At 32.7% G+C, this 19,444-nt stretch overlaps 2 protein-coding genes across 4 annotated transcripts; one reads left to right on the top strand and one right to left on the bottom strand.

The window, feature by feature from the left end:
* Positions 1-236: 236 nt before the first annotated feature.
* Positions 237-1,594, bottom strand: LOC122402540. The gene is made up of 3 exons (XM_043405411.1): positions 1,470-1,594; positions 1,155-1,280; positions 237-1,087 (listed from the first exon to the last, which is right to left on the bottom strand). The coding sequence occupies exons 1-3, from the start codon at positions 1,479-1,481 to the stop codon at positions 905-907; spliced, it is 321 nt and encodes a 106-aa protein (XP_043261346.1). The 5' UTR covers positions 1,482-1,594; the 3' UTR covers positions 237-904.
* Positions 1,595-3,005: 1,411 nt separating this feature from the next.
* Positions 3,006-17,678, top strand: LOC122402493 (phospholipid phosphatase 1-like). 3 transcript variants are annotated; one of them, XM_043405317.1, is made up of 6 exons: positions 3,006-3,193; positions 10,265-10,427; positions 14,576-14,730; positions 15,073-15,296; positions 15,615-15,735; positions 15,876-17,676. In XM_043405317.1, exons 1-6 carry the CDS (start codon positions 3,188-3,190, stop codon positions 16,239-16,241), a joined length of 1,035 nt encoding a protein of 344 aa, XP_043261252.1. In that variant the 5' UTR covers positions 3,006-3,187; the 3' UTR covers positions 16,242-17,676. The 3 variants fall into 3 exon arrangements, with proteins under 3 accessions (XP_043261252.1, XP_043261254.1, XP_043261253.1); XM_043405319.1 differs by lacking the exon at positions 3,006-3,193 and adding an exon at positions 7,916-8,312 and having other exon boundaries at positions 15,876-17,675; XM_043405318.1 differs by lacking the exons at positions 3,006-3,193; positions 10,265-10,427 and adding an exon at positions 12,443-12,541 and having other exon boundaries at positions 15,876-17,678.
* Positions 17,679-19,444: the final 1,766 nt, after the last annotated feature.

A 19,444-nucleotide genomic window follows, 5' to 3' on the forward strand; every position in this document is an offset into this window, starting at 1 on the left:
ATACTATAAAATATATTTACACTTAAACGACGTATTCGTAATTGTTAGAAAATCGAACATCTACTATACAGTAGGTAATAAAAACTTACGTATAATTTATATAATTAATCACGAAACTATTATAATTACATGCTTGGTGTAATTTCGTTTATGATTTCGTTAATAATACAAAATATAATTCCTCGTAGTTTCTTTTACTACGACCTCGTCGAATAGGTCTTTTAATAACTTCTCATTCTAAACTCATACATTCTCAATTATTAATTTCTTTTTTATTATTACGATGTGTCTTTATACTTGTCTTTTTTATCAAATCCAAACTTCGAATCCTTTGTTTTAACATATACTTTGCTCGCTTGTTTCCATGACTTCAAAATTTCTTATTTGTCTATTTAATTTACACGTTCTTGTCTTTCTTTGCCCAATGAATCCAAACTTCGTATTTTCGTAAATTCGTCAATATTACGCTTATGTACGTCTCTGTTGCCTTGTTTTGACAAGGTCTTTAAAAAATCTCCTATTTATTTATTTAATTTACTTCTTTTCAATCTGTCTTTGACTTTTTTCCTATGTGTTTGTCTACTATTTTAACTTTCAGAAATTCCTACATTCCTTTTAAACATGCAACTTGTTGTTTCATCCCTTCCAATTTCCCATAATACTACGTTTTAATTTAATATCTTTCTTGTGCTCGGCCTATGCGTAGGTTGCATCGGAAAATTTTCTTATTATTAATGGTAAAATTGAATAAATGTTCGCTATGTTCTACGTTTTCAATTTATTTTTATACATTCCTGTAAAATTCAAATTATTATTTTCACTATTTCCCTCGTCAAGCATAAATTCGATACCCTCGATATTTTTTATTTCAGAAAGGAATAAGAAATAATTCATGTAAAATGAATCATTTATTGACTTCGAGAGCTAACGAAGTCTCTGGTTGCGTCCAAATATAACCGGTGCGCGTCATGCTGCAATGCGCATCGTAATATCTACCAGGGGCACGACAGTAGGACCATCGTGGACAACGACATCGAAATTTACTATGAAACTCTTCTTTGCAGACTTCGTTCCACCAACAAGTTCGCTACAACAAGAAACCTCGCGGTTAATCAATAGTTTCCGAACGCCTCGACGAATAAAAATTCACTTACCTCCGCCAAATAACCTCTTACACTCTGATCACTATAATTTCTTTTCTTAATAAGGTGTCCTGTACTTGTCGTGTGCACTTCTGCACACAAAAGTAACACCAATAACAAATGCAACGTCAACCCTTCCTGGAAAACAAGCAAGTAGGTCCAATTTTCTTCTTCGTTTGTATCACAGTCACTTTGGTATATTTTTTTTTTACAAAATTAAAGAAAAGATATGGGAAATATTAAAAGGAACATAGGGTGCAATAGATCGGTTGTTGTAATGCAACAGTGGGGTTTTCACGCGAGGAACTCCATTGTTTCGAAACTTACATTGTCGTGCATCTTTAACAGTTCTTTTTTTTACGAAAGCGTCTTATTATGCAGCCACTTCGAAGTATCACATAAAAGAAATAGTTAGAGAACCAGCTACATACTCCGTTTCCGTTACTGTACGCTTCGTGAATACTTGGAATAAAAGATTATGTGTGTACATGTGTACAGAACGTGGCGCAGGCGTATGTTGCTTCTCTCCGGCTATTATGAATCGATCGTCGATAAAATTTTTACTTTTGCAAGATAAAAGATAGATTTTTAATAGATTTTCTTCGCGTAGTTATTAACGAATTTAATGCAAGCTATCAAAGACTCGATTTTATTTTTTAAACGGAGAAATTACCAGTATGAATGTACAGAACTTCGCCTTCCGATGATCAGGAAGTAAATGGGGCAAATGAAATATATGAAAATATAATTAGTTTGGGATACATTATTATTTTAATATTGTTATGTCGTACTCGTTGATTTCGTTACATTTATGCGTAACTTCTGATATCTAGACTATAAACAATAGTATGTAGAACACTAGCCGCCATTTTGATGATCACCTTTGTAATTTTATTAACCCTTTGAGCTTAACTCAATGCCGTATTACATTTATTGTTATATCTATCTCCTCGTAATATTATAATGGAATGCAAACACGTCATAATTATTTCATCAATGTCTTTAATAAGATATAACTAAGCTTAAACTATTAATTCAAACGAAAATTGTCCCCCTCCGATCAGGAACACCCCTCAGACGAAGGATCAAATTACTTTACGTTCGCAAGAAAAACAATTAAATTAAAACAATTAAAATAAAACGATTAAATTAAAGAAAAACTATTAAATGTTCAAATTGGAAAAAATTTTACTGGGAGATTCTAAAGGTCAAAATAAGACGAAACTCAAGAATATCAATTTGTTGATTGAGGCTTCGTTAAACAGTTATTAAAAAATTAAATTCAAAAATTTCAAATCGTTCTGAAAAAATTATTTTCGGTTGTAGAGGTCAATTACAATCATTTTTGGTGAATACACGTACGAAATTCTACATACTTTCAAAAAAAAATTCTTTACCGAAAATATGCTGTGTGGCCGGAAATGTTTCCATAACTTTTTAACGAAGCCTCAATCAACAAATTAGTATCGTTGATTTTCGTCTTATTTTGGTCCCTAGAATTTCCCATTAAAATTTTTTCCCAAAGGTGGCCGATCACTCTGTATATGTACATATATTGCTGAATTGTTTTCTAACTTCAATTACGCAATCTCAGAATTCCGTAGTTTCCGCATTCCTTGTTATGTGTGGTATGTGATATCAAATGCTTTGTTTTGTTCATCTATCATTATTTAACGTACATATTCCACTAGTTAAATATTGTAAAACGATACACCTTGCGAGGAATAACAACAGATAGTAATTCTTATTGGCCACCTGACTAATGTCCTTCAACCAAATTGAAGTTGGTACGCCTGCACGAGATAATTCATACCTATATAGGTGTTCGCATCGATGCTTCGTAAGTTAAAGTTGGAGGCCGTGTAAACACTGTCGAGTTTATAAAGTGTCAACAGAACGTCCATGTAAATAGTGAAATTTGTGTAAATAATTTTTCTCAGTGTTGTACACGGTTTCGAGATATTTGATAAGTGTGCACCTTTTCTTGTGTGACATTTTTATCTAAACTATTCGATACACGTAGGATATAGTGCTACACGTGGACAATGCAGGTTAGAATTTAATAATAAATACAACAATTATTCATTATTATTTTGCTGACACAAATCACCCTTTTTTAGTTGACAGAACATTTATAAATCGTGTGTTTTAAATACATGTTTACATATTAATAGTCAGTATAATATTTTGAAACCAACCTAAATATAATTATTTCATTCGAAAGTTTCTCTCGTAGTTTTACGTAGAAGGAAATTATAAATTTTATAACTGAGCAGTTTATCTAATACGAATTTTCGTAATATAGTTTTTATTATGTTTACACTCTAATTGATATTTTTCAAGAGTATATAAAATCATTTTACTTCAACTTTAGCTATGGAATTGGGTTTATTATATTTCTATTGGCATTTGTTGATGATTACTGACAGATTACTTTGGCATATGTGTACAGCCATGCGCATCCTTTATAAGAACAATAAATTTGATATATATACAACAGAAATTTCTTCTTTATTAATTACTTTCATGATATTGATATTGGAGAATAAAGAAGAAATTAATTATTTGTTTATAATATACAGTGAACTGTACAAAACTAAGGATAAAAGTAATCAATGTTATGTCACATCCATACATAATGCGTTACATATATATGGACATGAAAAATTTAAGGTTGTATTACATTTATCAAGAACATTTAATTTCATTTATCCACTTGTATAATTCTGAAATTAATGCAAGAAGGAAATATCATTTTGTTGAATGTATGAAAATGTATATAAATCATTATTTATTAGTAGCTGTAATAGTATTCATACATGCAAACTATTTTACTCAAATTATATAAATTTTCATAAGGTAAACAAAGGGAGTATCTTAAGATAAATTCAATTATTTAATCTTTTGATACTATAAAATAGTATTAGGAAACAAGGTTAAATAGCTTAGAAGTTTATACAAATTTTGTTAGTGAAATTAAATTCATTCCTATGATGGAAGTTCTAAAGATATACCATGTATACAGTAGGTTAAAAAAAATATTTATATATTCTATATCTCGCAATAACGGCGGAGGGGGGAGGGGGCAAATACAATTTCACTAATGAGGGTGAAATTTTGGTAGGGTTGTTGAGGACCACTAAAAATGAGTATATAAGATTAATTTAAAAAAATGAAGTTTTTAGATTATAACGTTGAATCGGTTTCGCGTTTGGGGATATCGTTAGATATCGAAAATTTTAATTAATATATTATAAGGGGTTGGGATCTTTCTTTTTTTAGGAATATAGAAGTTACTTTTCATTTCTGCTTGACAATGACAATACCCAAAATCTTGATTCTACATTGAAAATTATGCAGTGGTTCATCGACCATCGCATTTGCTGCGGAACCTGAGGTCGTGGGATCGATTCCGTCCAACCACGTATACTTTTTTCTTGTTTTTCTTTTTGACACTTTGCCAACCGAGCAGTACATTTATATGTATATAATCGAAAATACTATTTAAATTTCTTGAGCAATAAATTGAATGACTCGTTACAAAAAGCTCTAATTAAGGTTTTAATTAACGAATGATTTCTCCGAAAAATGGACAGATTACACATCGTCTGATCACTCTCTGGAGTCGAATCCAAAACATTTATTTATTCCCTGCCCATTGCCAATATTAAAATACTTCGTTAACGAGTAATACGGGGTCTGACTAATTCGACATGCCTGGAATTTTTGAAAGATTGAGAAACTCTATGACATGACTATTGCAGGCTTTTGTACATGCAGGTGGCCATTTCGAGGACGTCCCATAAAGGTAAGCAGTTACCTAGTGGAGCACAAAAATGGCTACAAGTTGGAAACGAGTCAAATATGGCGCACAAACTTTCTTCGTTGGTTTTATGTCCCTTTGTTTGTACCACTGAAGCAGGTATCATTTCTTTTCCCCCATATTCTAACCGGAAAACATTGTGGTAATACAGTCTCGATTATCCGGACCTAATAGAGACGAAGGTTGGCCTCATAATTGAGAGACTAACCAAAAAATAATAAAAAACAAAGGACTAAATCTCAAAAAATCTTTAAAAAACTTCTACCCATAATAAAATTATTACTAGCATCTTGTAGTGCCCTCTAAACCATAACTCGTTACGAATATAACTCCTTATCGTGGCAATTGATCCTAAGAGCTTAGGACGAAATCCAAATTTAAGGAAAGTGGTCTTCCATGATTTTTATTTCGAGTCAATGATACAATAAATTTACTATTTTCTAACTACAACACAGCAATTGTTTATCATTAAATACCCGAACGCTTTAGTGACTGAAAAATTCGTCAAAAATAATTCGACTAGCTTGAAGTTAAATCATAATTTGGATTCTTGTTTGATGAAAAGTTATTATTAAGGAAAACCATACAAATGTATTCTGTTCATTCTTGTATACATACAGTTTATATTAAACGAAATATATTGTTATACCTACATTTTCTAAGCGTGCTATCATTTTGTCTGTGCCCATTCATACGTTTACATTTCGTCTGGGAGAATCGACCGTAAACCAAAGGTAAGTTTGCGAATCTGCACAAGGCATACGTTGCATACATTTAAAAATCGTTACGTTATCTAAATTATCGCGCGAGAAATTGAAGATAGCACGCGTGGGCTATTTTTTCGTCTGGGGCGAACGAGAGATCATAAATTAGAAGCTTAGCTCGATTACGCTGTGACCTACTCTGCTTTTCGTCGCGCACTTTCTATTGTATTTCTTTTTGCATTTCCCTTTCTTTAACCTAACACACAACCTCCATGTTATCATGAATTTTCTGGCCCTAAGTTTTCCAAATTCATAGAATCCACTATAAGCTTATCTCGCGGGCAGACTGCGGATTTGTTTATGCAAATACATGCATTAGTATATTTGTTAAAAACAAAGAGTGATAGTCTAAAACGGGAACGATAATTTTACATTGATATAATGTTTATGAATGCAAACGCAACGAAAACTATTTTACAGGATAATCCAAATGTACCTATTTGACGAATCTTTATCAAATTATTCGAAAATGAAGCTTCGTGCGAATAAAAGTTATTTTCGACTTATGTTTTTATATAGATTAACCCCTGTTCGGGTTGTACCGTCGGTTCGAAAACAGTATCTATCTAATAGTATTCTCTAATAGTAGAATTTTTGAAGTATGAACGTCATTCGGAGAATCTAGGAAGGATCATCGACATCATAATGCGCATGGATTAAAATGAAATCATCATGAAGCACGGCTGGGATTTGCTTGTATCCGTATAAGCTGCATTTTAGAACGAGGGAGTGTTATTTCGACGAGGATCATGGTTTTGGAAATCAATATTGTATCATAGTCCTGTGAACATCGTTATACTAACAGGTAGGCAGAATGCCACTAACAAGGAAAAGACATGGACTGTTCGTTCGTTGAACTACATAAATAAAATTTTATTTACATTTTTACCCATACTGTAGTGATTCCACCATGATGGGTGCGATACCACTCTTTTTTTAATACAAGCTTTTCTTACTATCTCACGATTTTTACGCAAAGTAGTGTCCTAATCTTTTGAATCAAATTTACATCAATATTTGTAAAACAATCGAATGACAAGGAATGTTTATTTGTGTCTTTAACTATAAGTAATATAGTTCGCTACTATATCGGATGGAACATTCTTCGGATGAAGAAATTATCTTATCGGACAAATACATTTATCCGTTGCCCTTCGAAGATAGATAAATCAATTGCTCTAACCTTCAGCTCGCGGGTAGAAATAAAGCATTTTTTTTTCTGTAACTAGTTGCTTTAGTAATTTGTTATCCAAATAGTGCTCATCTTCGATCGCGCATAAAGATCCAACGCACGTCTATATCAGGTTGCCTGTTTGTAGGAGCTTACGGATGGTAAATTTTACAAAATTTTATACTCTACGTAAACTCGAGAATTTATTTTTCACTTTTCTTTCCAATAATTTTCTTAATTCAGTCGACATTCCTTATTTATTTATTTTTTTTCACAACCAGATTGTAGTGCAAAAACATCGTTATACAAATAATATGATCACGTATAAAGGAACCTAAATAGATAAGATTAAAATATGTATTTTGAAATGATTTTTTTTATCGAATAATTTTCAGTCCTAACGTAAAACACTAAAGACTAACTCAAGCATGAATTCAACTTCATATTTAATTGTTTTCATGTGTGTGTAACCCGGATCTATCAAATATTATTGTAAGTTTATAACTTATTTGTAAGCCTAGGTGTAGCAAATAATTTCCATCTGAAACACGTATACTGTGCACGATTTATCATTTTACAAAGTAAATTTAATATTTTGCTCTTTTAATTGAAGTGTATCATCGCTACAGTTGCAATTTAATTGTTTCCCTGTAAAAAAAACTGCAAGTTCGTTCGGTATCAGAGTTAATTTAACATTGTATTGTTTTAATTAACGCGTGTTGTTGCTACAGTTGCAACATAATTATTTCGCCGGACCCGTTATAAGAATTTTTCGTAATGTTTGCGCGTAGAAAATTGTGGGTTCGTTCGGTTTCAGAGCTCTTACTATTCATCTTAGTGGTGGTATTGGAACGTTTATACGTAAATTGTACCACACGTGTCGAATCCTTTCGTTGATGGGTTTGGGGAGGGGGTAACAGGGTGGGTAGAACATTTAATTCGAGCTTGCGAGGGAAGTCGTTGATTGAAGACGAGGTATGCCAGTTGTGGTTCAACGCTGTTACGCGTTGGACTGCTTAATAGTTTTCGAGCGATGTGTTGCAAGTATTAATACAAGGAAGACCATAATATTCAAAAAATTTATCGTTGGAATATTATTGTCGTTATGTTTCGTTCACGGTAATTTAGAATTCTTTTGTTCCCGATCGAAGTCCGCTCTGTTGTGTTAAAATTTAGCTAATGAATCCACTGTAAAGATTAAATGGATCTTTTTGAATGGAACGATGAGTCGGCCTCGACTCCTTTTCCCTCAAGTTTCGAGGTCAAAGTTACGCACTATAATATTCGAAACAGTGATGTGAATAAGGTGTGCAACTTTTACAGGTGTTCAGTGGTTTTGCGTTCGTGTGAAAATTAATACTCACAGATTTTTTTAATTATCACTTTCGAGGCCACTAGCAAACACTCCTCGCGTAAGTTTAACATAATTTCTCATTACCATTATTTAAATGCTTTAAACGCTCGGTTTTGTTCTATACTCTACAACGAAAATTGTAGCAAATTAAATCCGAATTTATAAAATGTTTTTAACATTTTCTTTCGACATTCGAATATCACATATAACCAAGTATTTCTATAAGATAACTTATTTATTTTTTAAATCATACTTTGTTAACTGATAAGGTCAATGATATGGATTCTTTGTCAATATTCTTTATCTTCTTATCGAATAGAAACGTGAAGATTCATGTTTTTGAATTTATAATTGTTTCTATAATATTACAAATAAAATTTGCCCCATGTTTAAATAATCTGCACAATTTCTCTTTATACTTTTTAATATGCAAAATATATAACAAGTGTAAACAAATTTAAATTATTTGTTGGGGAAGATGATTTCGCTTATAATTTGTTATTGTTCTTTGTTTTACAAGCTTACAATTTATTCCTTCTTATAACGAATGCTCACCTATGCTTGTTTAGAACACGAAATAATTTTCATTTGTTTACTAGTCATATACTTGTTTAGCTTGATGAATAAATAATGATGATCGATAAAAAATATTATGAATACTATTCAAAGTGATTTAGAAACTACCAACGACATATTTTGTACATTTTCCTTTAATTGTCCCATAATTGTAGTTTGTTAAAATATAGTTATCTTCCCCTCTGAATATGCGGACGTGCTATCATGCTTCTCCATCAAGTATCATTAATCGAGGTTTTTAAAACCTCGACCTAATTAACAGGAGCATTACATATTGGTTCATGCATCAATTTCATATTATATGCGATATTAGTGCAACGTATCCTACATAATTAATAAAAGAGTAAAAGCTTATAACTAAGAAAGTTTAAGTTTTTCATTCTTTACAAACGGAAAAGTTTCTTATATTTCTATTTAAGTATTTGAAATAACTTTAAATAGTTCCCTGGTCTGTTAACAAACTTTCTTAAATTTACTTCGAACAAAGAATAATGAGTATTATTTTTAAAAATTAATTTTTATATGCTAATCATTATGTACATATGTATGTGATCGGCTACAAGTGTCAACAAATTCAAATGGAGATTTTACGTGCTAAAACGAGACGAAAATTAAGAATAACTAAATTGAATTTAAGCGTAATTAGCAAGCTAATACTCGAGAGATAACCAATCGATACTCTTATACTTTTTAAAACAATAACTTTACATCGGTGATTTTATTGCAGTAGCAAAGAAAAACAAATTAAAGTATTTTTTAAAATAAATATAAAAGATAAAATGAAATTAAATAATATTCTAATATCACGTACCACCTAAATTTGTTCTAGAAACTTGAACAAACTCTTTTCCTAAACAAAGATACAAAAAATTCTTAGAAGTAAAGTTGAGTCTCCTATTATCGTCTAACGAAATTATTCTTTTGTTTGGTGCAACGATGCATATGCACTTGCACTTCTTTGTAAATAGAACAGCATACGAGGTATAGAATACACGTTGTAAGCAATGTTTTTTTTCCGCGTGACGCAGATTAGGGATCACGACACCCCTTAACATATTTCCGTGTCACTTTCAACGTTATCGGACTACACTGGAACACAATTTTAGCACTCTTAGCAATTCAAGTTGAGACTAAATGTTATTAGAAATAATTATTATATTTACAACTTATAAGCACTTTGTTTAAAATGTTTGCAATTGTTCTCGTCGTATTGTTACGCTGTAACAAATGATTATTTTTTTTCACAATTTCTACGATGTCGTAAATCAACTTGGTCTCGACTCAAGTTACGTTTTACAGTCTTCCGGTTTTACGATATTTAAATACCTTTAGCGATAAGTACGTCGAATTAACAGCTACATCTTTCACAATATTTTCAGGAAGAAAGTAAACACTTTAAAATATATTATTTACGTTAGAAATGTTTTTTTGTAGAGATCAACAGAACAATTGACTCATTGCAGTACGGCAACGTTAGAAGAGATCCTGGATAATACAGACGGAATAAAAAAGCGTACCGTTTCTGAAAAGATCATGAGTATCTGTAAAACTGCCATACGTTGGGTGCTCCTGTTGGATATTTTACTTGCCCTATCAGGTTTGAGTTTTTCTTTCTTTTACTTATTTTTCTCTTAATAGTTTTGTTTTTTTTAATAATTAGTTCGGCGTTTTGGATTTGTTAACAAATATGTTTCCAAGTTTAGTGAATAAGTATTCTGTTTGACTCGTTACGTTCGCAGAGGGTTAAACCAAACACGTGGACGCGAATCTAATTATGGGAACGATTGACTGTCGCGAATAAAAACAATCTAAGTGCGAAACGACGCAAATCAGGAGACCGTATGCCAAGTTATGGCTGTATATCAAATCAAACATATTACTGGTCATTATCTGCCAACGAAAGATTGGTGCCTGTTGTTTAATAATGTTTACTTTATATTTACACCGATTAAATTTACACGTGTCGCTGACAGATGTGAGGAAGTGTCGGCTCGTTAATTAGAACGTCAGTTACTACATTAGGAGATAAAACACACAGTTAGAAGCGTACATAGTTTACTATAATATTTCCAGACAACGTCAATGATCTCTGAAATGATGTAATTTTTACATAGAACAGGAATATGAATTTGTTTTACGTACAGTGATTAACTGTGATATATTCCTTTATATTCTATATTGTTGTTAATGTTTTTAATTTACGAATGAAACGCGAACGGAAATTAGTTCACGAACGGATTTAAAATTTTTATTCGTTATTTGTGAATAAAATATTTGGTCAAATCTGACTCAAAAGTCCGGTTGTTTATATTTATTTGTACGCGTGTTTGGATCATTCGACAGCTGTACCTGGACAGTTCTACGCTAGAAACGTAACGATGCATGCAATGAGAGTTGACTGGAAAACCGCGAACTGTGTAACACAATACCACACGAGACCACAGTCTGTTTAGAATTTTTCTTGAGCGTGTCGCAACTGAACAACTAAGTACATATGCACGCGGTGAAACGTCAATGAACTGTGTTAGAAGAAAATAAATTAAGAGATTGTAAAATTATGATCGACCGATTGTTAAATTCCCAAAGGCACGAAGAAAATACGTAACGAAAAGAGGAGAGGGAGATTTAACCCTTTAATGAATTCTGTTAAATCCCTCGCCAACTTCTCCGCCCCATCCAGGTGTTCATTGCCCAAATGCGTCTTTTTCTCATTATGCTATCCTAAATACGTACGAGACGGGCCTGGAACCATTTCAAAGCCCAAATTAACGATTTAACGTTTGGTTCATTTCTGTCGACCCCTTTTACAATTTATACAATAACGAATCAAAAATCTTTATATCAAAGTGTTGAACGTAATAAAATAATTTTGAGATTTAATTTAATTTAATTTAAATTTTACACCAGAAATACATTTTTATTTATCTCGGTGACTTGCAATTCTCGGGCATAATACTATGGTTCGAATATCCGCGTTTGTTCTTGTAAACTTAAATGTACCGTGATAATTTATTTAATGACCACTTTCTAGAATTTTTGCGTTTTTATCGCGAAACCATTGAAAGTTACATTCATTTCGCTAAATTTATTAAATGCAAAATTTGCATAGATGTACGTTACTCAATATCAACTTATTAGCTTGCACAAAATTTGCTACGGGCCAAACACCAAACAATCGATGCTGTTACAAAATTAAAAAAAGGAAAAAAATTTGCTGCAGTAATGACAAAAATACTAAGAATGAAATCGTTTGTATACATGTGTATTTCGTTTCTGTAATCTAGTTCGAGTTCTATACAGAGAAAAGAATTCGCTTTTTATCGCGATTTATATCATCGGGAAATTAGCCTTATCGCGTATAGTATTTACGCGAGCGTTCAAACTCGAATGGCTTGATTATTGCCTTGTGTGTGAAATTCGTTGTACTGTCCGTGATTTCAACTTGAGTTGGTGTTTACACGTAAATTGCTCACATTTTCATAATTTCCTACCCCGCTTCCCTCCACTCAGATCGTTCTTTCAAATTCACCCATCCTCCTTAAGCTGTCATGCTCGGTTACATTGCTATTCTTCTTCTTCTCGTGTCGCTCGCATGTACGCGCGAGAAAAATTTGCATATCATGGACAAGAATGATAACGCGCGCAAAGAAAACGCAACATCGAATTGGAAAACTTATAAAGTGATTAATCAACGTAGCGTTTATAGTGTCCGTAAGTACCATCATTTGCAAACATTATACGCGCCATTTAACCGCGATAGTTTTGCGCCTAAATTTTGGGATTTGCTCAAATGGATCAGTGTATTTTTCTCCGGTTGTAAAAATGAGGTTGTTTCAATGGGGGTGAATTTTATCCATTAATTAGACCATTTTTGGCTTTATCTTTGAATCTCGTCACGCAACTTATTTGGTTCGTATGACTTGCAAAATGTTTAATTTTTACTTCCATTACCTAATTCTTTTATTATTATTTTTGCTTTCCCGCGAATGTCGGGCTGCTTTTAACAGTTTTGTTAAAGATTATGTTCTTAGCTACAGACATTTTTGTTATATGAACAATTTATTTAGCGTTGCTATTAATTACAAATTTTGATAGAATTTAATAATGTTCGAAATGTATAAATGGTATATAATTCAATTAAAAGTTACAACTAAGTATACTTTCATGGTTTAAATTGCAATAAATTTTAAATTAGTATTTTTAAGAGATAAGTACCTGAATATTTTTAAAGCATCTAAAAGTATCAATTAGAGTTGAATGATTTGGTTGCAGTAATGTAGAAAAAAGCATAAAACTAAAATTAAAACACGAAAATTGTAAAAACTGATCATTTTTGGCATGTCAGACCGAGAAAATGTGAATGTTATGGGGTTGAAAAAATCAATGGGTGTCAAGTTTCCACCATATATCCCGAATCGAAAGTCAGTAATAAGCAAATATTGAAAATCACACTTTTATGCGTCGTAAACGGTCGCTATTTTTGGCTCCTTTGTTGCAATATGAGTTCACTTATCTCAATTCTTCTGGATTTGTTTTCTTATCTGATATTATCCCATTTATCTACTTGTCTTATTTATTTTTTTAAGTACTTTCACCTTCCCAACTTCGACATTGAAACGTTTTCTTTTCGAGCATAGCATATCACGTCCATTTGAACGGCAATAATTATTATTTTGTCGGCAAGTTATTATTTGTTCTCCGTTCTAAGGAAAAATGTAGATTACCAACTAAAGAAATATTTTCGCAAATCATGTTAAATAACCGCTGCAAAGTTTAGTTTGGAAAAGTCCTCGAAAGAACTATCGTAACTTAAATATTTTTAAATAAAAAGAAATACAATCAGTAGTACAAAGTCTACTCTTTCGGATAAAGGTACATTGACTGAAAAAGGTCTGAAAAATTTTGAGAGAAAAATTCCCAAAGGGCATCATTTTGTAAACTCCTAACCGAGTATGACTCCTTAATAAGTTTTGTAAACCAATATTCGAATTAGCAAAGCTGTGAATATGAATTTATTCGTTAATCGAGAATAAAACTTGCTCAACTCTAATCCCTGGATGACCTGTACCACGTCCCCAAAATCTAAGCGACTCTGCCAACGCCATAATCATGACCAGGCTTGACTAGAGCGACCGCCAGACGTCGCGTTCCCATAAAACGTTTCTTCCATGCAACGGTACGAGACCGTGTACATAAAATGGCCGTCGCGACCACGAGGAATCCTTCCTTCGATACATGACTCTTATAATATACCTAACTACCCATAGAAAATGGTTGGTTGGACGTTAATGCGTCCCACGTATCTCCATTTTCTATTCGTTCATCGCGAATCCTCCCGCTAATTGCGACCTTCTTAGAAAGTCGTGAAGTCCTGACTCCAGAGCCCCCATCGCAAGCAATTATAGCGAATCAGAAAATTATTGGCACATTAAAATTCATTTTATACCCACATCGATCTCAGCTAAACTCAGACATTATCGACAATATATTAATTATAAATAGTAAGACAATTATAGACGACGATAAGCGACAATTATAGGCATTCAAAATTAATAAATGAATTATTATTAATTTACTATTAATACCAAATCGATATACATATTACAACCGATACATAACCGCTTTAGAACCGATATAATATCGAAGAAGTGCCATTTTCTTGCAATGTGCGCCGTGTGCTTGGGATCATTATGTTAATACTGACTCACACATTTGTGTATTTAATTATATTATCGTCTGTTTCAGTAATCGTACTTCTGGCAGTGTTGGAATTTGGAACTATTCCGCAACAGCGAATCGGCTTTTACTGCAATGACCCGACAATTTCGTTTAGGTTTCTGGGAGATACAATTTCTATTACACTATTGATTAACGGTTGCCTCCTAACGCCAATTATTGTGGTACGTGAAGAATAAATATGTAATGTTTTACATACGTTATTATCCACTAAATGACAAAATGTTTCTACGATCTTTTACCAAAATTTTTTTATAGTCTTTTGAAATGTTTGACATGATTCCAATCATTCTACTAATACCAAAAAAATAATATTTCCTATTTGCTCTCTATGACTTTGACTCTTAAAGAAGTATCCAAACTTACGAGAAAAAGAATTATTTAGATAGAAAATAGTCTACGTCTCACTTTGCAAGCGAATGATATTATCAAACTTATATTAATTTTCGAACACGATAGTTTTAATGTCTTTCGTTTTACGAATGCTTTGCTTCGCACGTTTTTAGATGTGGCTAGCCGAATATGCGTGTCATCCTGTTGATAGCTATAGTATAGCTTCAGGATACGCTGGTTCGAGAACGAAACAAGTGTGGCTGTGGTATGGCCACTATTTAGTTGGAATAATTACTTTGACGTTTATATGCGATGTGATGAAAACTCTAATCGGCGAACCAAGGCCGCATTTTTTGGATACGTGTAAGCCACGCGAAGCAACCAATTGCACCGACGAGTAAGCCAATTGTCATTTCTATTTTTTTTTTAGACTCGATCATCTTTCATTTTTACATTATTTTTTTTATTATACAAAACATCTCACGTATTCAAATGTTTATAATAGAAGATGGAACAAAATATAATAAGACTTGTTTGTTCTATTTCTGCACACTAATACGTAAAACTATAAAAATCAGTGACTCTAACTAACCAAAATAAAACTCTGTAAACGTATACTAAATCAAAAAGGCTCTATTCATTGTACAAAATTCATTGGTCTCATTGGTTTTTGTTCGAGCAAACTTTAAGCGAATAATTTTATATTTTATTTCAGATACGTAGAAGCATATACATGCACGAATACAAATTATACACACTGGTTTGTCTCAGACTCTAGTAAATCGTTTCCGTCTGGGCATTCTGCTCTTTCCATGTATGCATCTGTTTTTATAATGGTAAGGATAAGTATGGATACAGATTGTTATCGTGTGAGACTTTTTCTCAGCACTTTTCTCAGTTTTATCCCGCAAGCTAACCACTTTGAAAATTCCTTTTTAGGAATATTATTAAATAATTGTTCGTTTTTTTGTTATAGTGGTACTTACAAAACCGTTTGCCAAATCGGACATTTCTTATAAAACCGTGGCTACAATGCGTAGTATGTTTGTGGACTGTAGTATGTTCACTGACCAGAATCAGTGATCACAGGCACCATTGGTGGGATGTACTCGCTGGCATAATTTTGGGCTTCGCCTTCAGTGTACTAACCGTTACAGTGTCATGTCGTGCGTTTCGTTTGAATCGGATCGACACGCGCGTCTATAGTGAGGGTATAGAGAACGGGCAAATGAATTTCAACAGTAAAAAATACCACAGCGTCAAGAAACTCCTGCACGAAACGACTGTTGACCTTCACGAAGGTCGTGAATCGAAAAGTGCATCGTCAAATTGGAAAGAATGACTAATGCTGTGAAATTTCGTGATAGTCGAAAGCTCAAAAAACAAATTTAAAGCCGCTCAAACGTTTATTTTATAAATTTCTTCGACAAAACGATGAATTGTATTTGCATTAAACCAATAAATTTTATTTATTTACGTCATCAACCCAATAGAAAGGATCGAACGAAAAAGAATTTAATTTCAAAGTTAAAATGTAGATGTTTAAAACCTTTCTTGAACTTTTAAATCGTAATGTTAGTTGCGCATTAGTGAAATGTAATAAGTTTAATAAAAAAATTTTTTTTAAATGTCGAAAATCGTGGATTAATCGAAACGAAACGTAGCGATAGAATAGCTTTGTTTTTTGAGGCTTTTGATTGTGATTAATACGCTTCTAACGAAGGGATTACAGTTTGTTAGCGATGGTATTAAAAACCTTTAGTGAAATGTAGAGGATAATATTAAAACCCGAGAAATGTAAACGTATAATATTAAGAACCATTTTTATCCGAACGAGCAAAACTCTGTACGTAACAATGAAGCGGTATTTTTAATTAAGCAAAATTCAATCCTACAGTTTTTCCAAACCATATTAATTTATAATCTTATATAACAGGATAGAAATGTGCAGCAAGATTGGTGAAGAAAAGGTCAAATCTAGCCATTTTCTTTTGTATCGATTGTAGTTTGAGCGTTTAGGCTAATACCGGCGATCTATTGTAGAGTGAAAAAAAGATCAGTTTTGTAAAAGATCGCGAATTTTGCAAGTAAGCAATTAATCGACACAATCAGTATTTCCCTTACTTATAGTGCTACGTTCCCTGTAATCCCGAGATTGATCTTTGTTATTCCATGATAGGACGCTATTTTTGAAAATTGGCGCACCATACAAAGAGTCTGCGAGCCGTTTCTTCCTTAATTATACGGAGAAGCAAGAGAATAATAAGTAGCACATTAGTCCATTTAAGTTAATTAAGCAACTAAATAAATTCCAACAGTGCATAGAACATTATTTTTGTTCCAGTATCTTTAATCTTAGTGTAATTAGTTTATTAGTTTCTTGAATAAATAATTAATTCATTCGTTTAAAAATAGGACGTAAGAAGCAGTCGAATGAAAAATTGTTCGTGATTACTAGCGTCCCCCTTTTCGTATTTCTAGATTACTTACGATTTATAATACATTCCACAATTATTATCCTTTACTTAATTTAATTACAACTGTCGTGCGAACATGTAAATTGTCGTTACGTTGAATATAAGGAAAACAAGAAATGTAAATAATATAATCTATTATTTAATGAAGTAATAATTGCAGATAGTGATCTATTGCTGTAAATATATAATAATTTTGAAATGTTGTCTACAAAAATAAATTTCAGATAAACTTTTTTTTGACACGCCTTGCAGAAATACTTTCCATTTTCTTTAGGCAGCATTAGTTAAATGAACTAGTAAATTATCTACATTGTGCGACTATTCGTATATTATCTATTTTCTTTGTATACTTTTATTTATTGTAATCGGAAATATACCAATATTTTTTACAAATAACATTACTTTCTTTTTACAAATACTACACCTTCGTTTGATTCATACCCTGTAAAATATATTCTAAACAGGAGTAGAGGACTAAGCTTGACTGGTAAACTGGAACATTGAAAGTTCTTTTAATTTACGCGCCTTTATAGATTCTCCAAAATAATACAATGGTTGCCAACACTTCGGAATCAATCACTAAACCTTGGAGTAATCCCCTAGAGCATCTCTTCCGGCCAGAGATGCCAGAAAAGCACCGCCGGGTGCACACGCACACATGCCAGATACGCGTACGTGAGCTCGTGGAGTTTCGGAAAGTCGACAAAAGCAAACTGACGCATTCCCTCTTTCTCGATTCTCCGAAGCTGCCCGAAGTAATTTCGGATCGCCTCGTGGGAGTCGAGAGAGAAAGGCTCTCATTTGCCTTCTCGCTCTAAACAACTGAAATCCGACCTCCCGTCAACGGCATACGATTTGGATTCTCGAGCCGAGATTCTCGACTGCCCAGGCATTTTTACTTTCCGACCTATGTAGGCGCACATAAGCAAAGTACCCATAATGAAAAAAAAATTTTGTAAAATTTATTTTACGGAAATACACGTTTTAAGACCTCCTGATCATATTTTAATTATTGAAAAAAAAAGACATTTTTTTTTATTCCCATGTATGAGCACACATATGTATATGTATTATTAATACGATTGAATATAAATAGCTGAATGAATTTAAATGAAACTTTACATTTAAGTTTTATGTTCTCATTTCAAAGGCGTGTGGACGGATTCAAATACGTGAACACTAAACGTAACGATGTAATTATATTATTTAATATTTACTAACTATTTAACATAAAGAACATAAAAGAAAGACATAAAACGTAAACGTAAAACTGTGATTGCTCTCGACTAACGTTCGATACAGAGTGACGTTCCTGCAGTCAAAGTCGACCCTTCCTTATTCCTATCTTATAATAATGATCTAAACAAAACGCACGTTCGAGACGCAGTCTCTAAAACGTATTTCAGCTTAAACCTAAACACCTCACTCGATACCTACTCTAGCTTAGACTAAACACTCCTATCGACGCAAACGATAACGGTTCTCCTAGCCACACACATACACTCCTTACAGATTATACCTCTTGTTTCATAGTTGTTCCGATATATAGGCATAATGTATAAAAAATCTTTTAAATGTTTCATATAAATCTTAGGACGAATTAAATTTTATATGAAAAAAATTATATAAACTTTTTCTCTATCTTCTCTAGAAAAGAAAACATTAAATGAAATCTTATACATTACATGCTTACTTAAATCGCATTGAAAACGAATACCACAAATGTTTTAGAATAATGTGCAAAATGTGATTGCGATTTTCGCTAAGACAAATTGAAAACTCGTTTCTAACAAGGAAAAATTGGAATGGTACCAGGTTTTGGGTTAGGTTTTACTTTGAGATATTATTAAAGTTATTACAGGTACTTATTTTCAGAAATAGAACTATGTTCACCACTGATCAGCGTGGCGTGAGTGATGAGGTCTTTGCCTGCAAGTTCCGAACTTCTTCTGCTCTGCAGGTTCAAACCCTGCCAAAACAAATCCTTTTTTTTTATTTTTTCAATCATATTGTTGCGCCGGGACGAGGTGTTTCGCGCACAACTCATATTAACACGGAACAGACTCGT

Source organism: Colletes gigas, unplaced genomic scaffold (genome assembly GCF_013123115.1).
Source record: "Colletes gigas isolate AHSC1104 unplaced genomic scaffold, ASM1312311v1 Colletes_gigas_Sc00037, whole genome shotgun sequence".
Classification (NCBI taxonomy): Eukaryota; Metazoa; Arthropoda; class Insecta; order Hymenoptera; family Colletidae; genus Colletes; species Colletes gigas.

Bases quoted from the DNA above. Each gene is read 5' to 3' on its own strand.
- LOC122402540 (XM_043405411.1), bottom strand. The intron at 1,088-1,154 runs GTAAGTGAATTT...TTCTTGTTGTAG, and splicing joins TAAGAGGTTATTTGGCGGAG to CGAACTTGTTGGTGGAACGA.
- LOC122402493 (XM_043405317.1), top strand. The intron at 15,297-15,614 runs GTAAGCCAATTG...ATTTTATTTCAG, and splicing joins GCAACCAATTGCACCGACGA to ATACGTAGAAGCATATACAT. The intron at 15,736-15,875 runs GTAAGGATAAGT...TTTTTGTTATAG, and splicing joins ATGCATCTGTTTTTATAATG to TGGTACTTACAAAACCGTTT.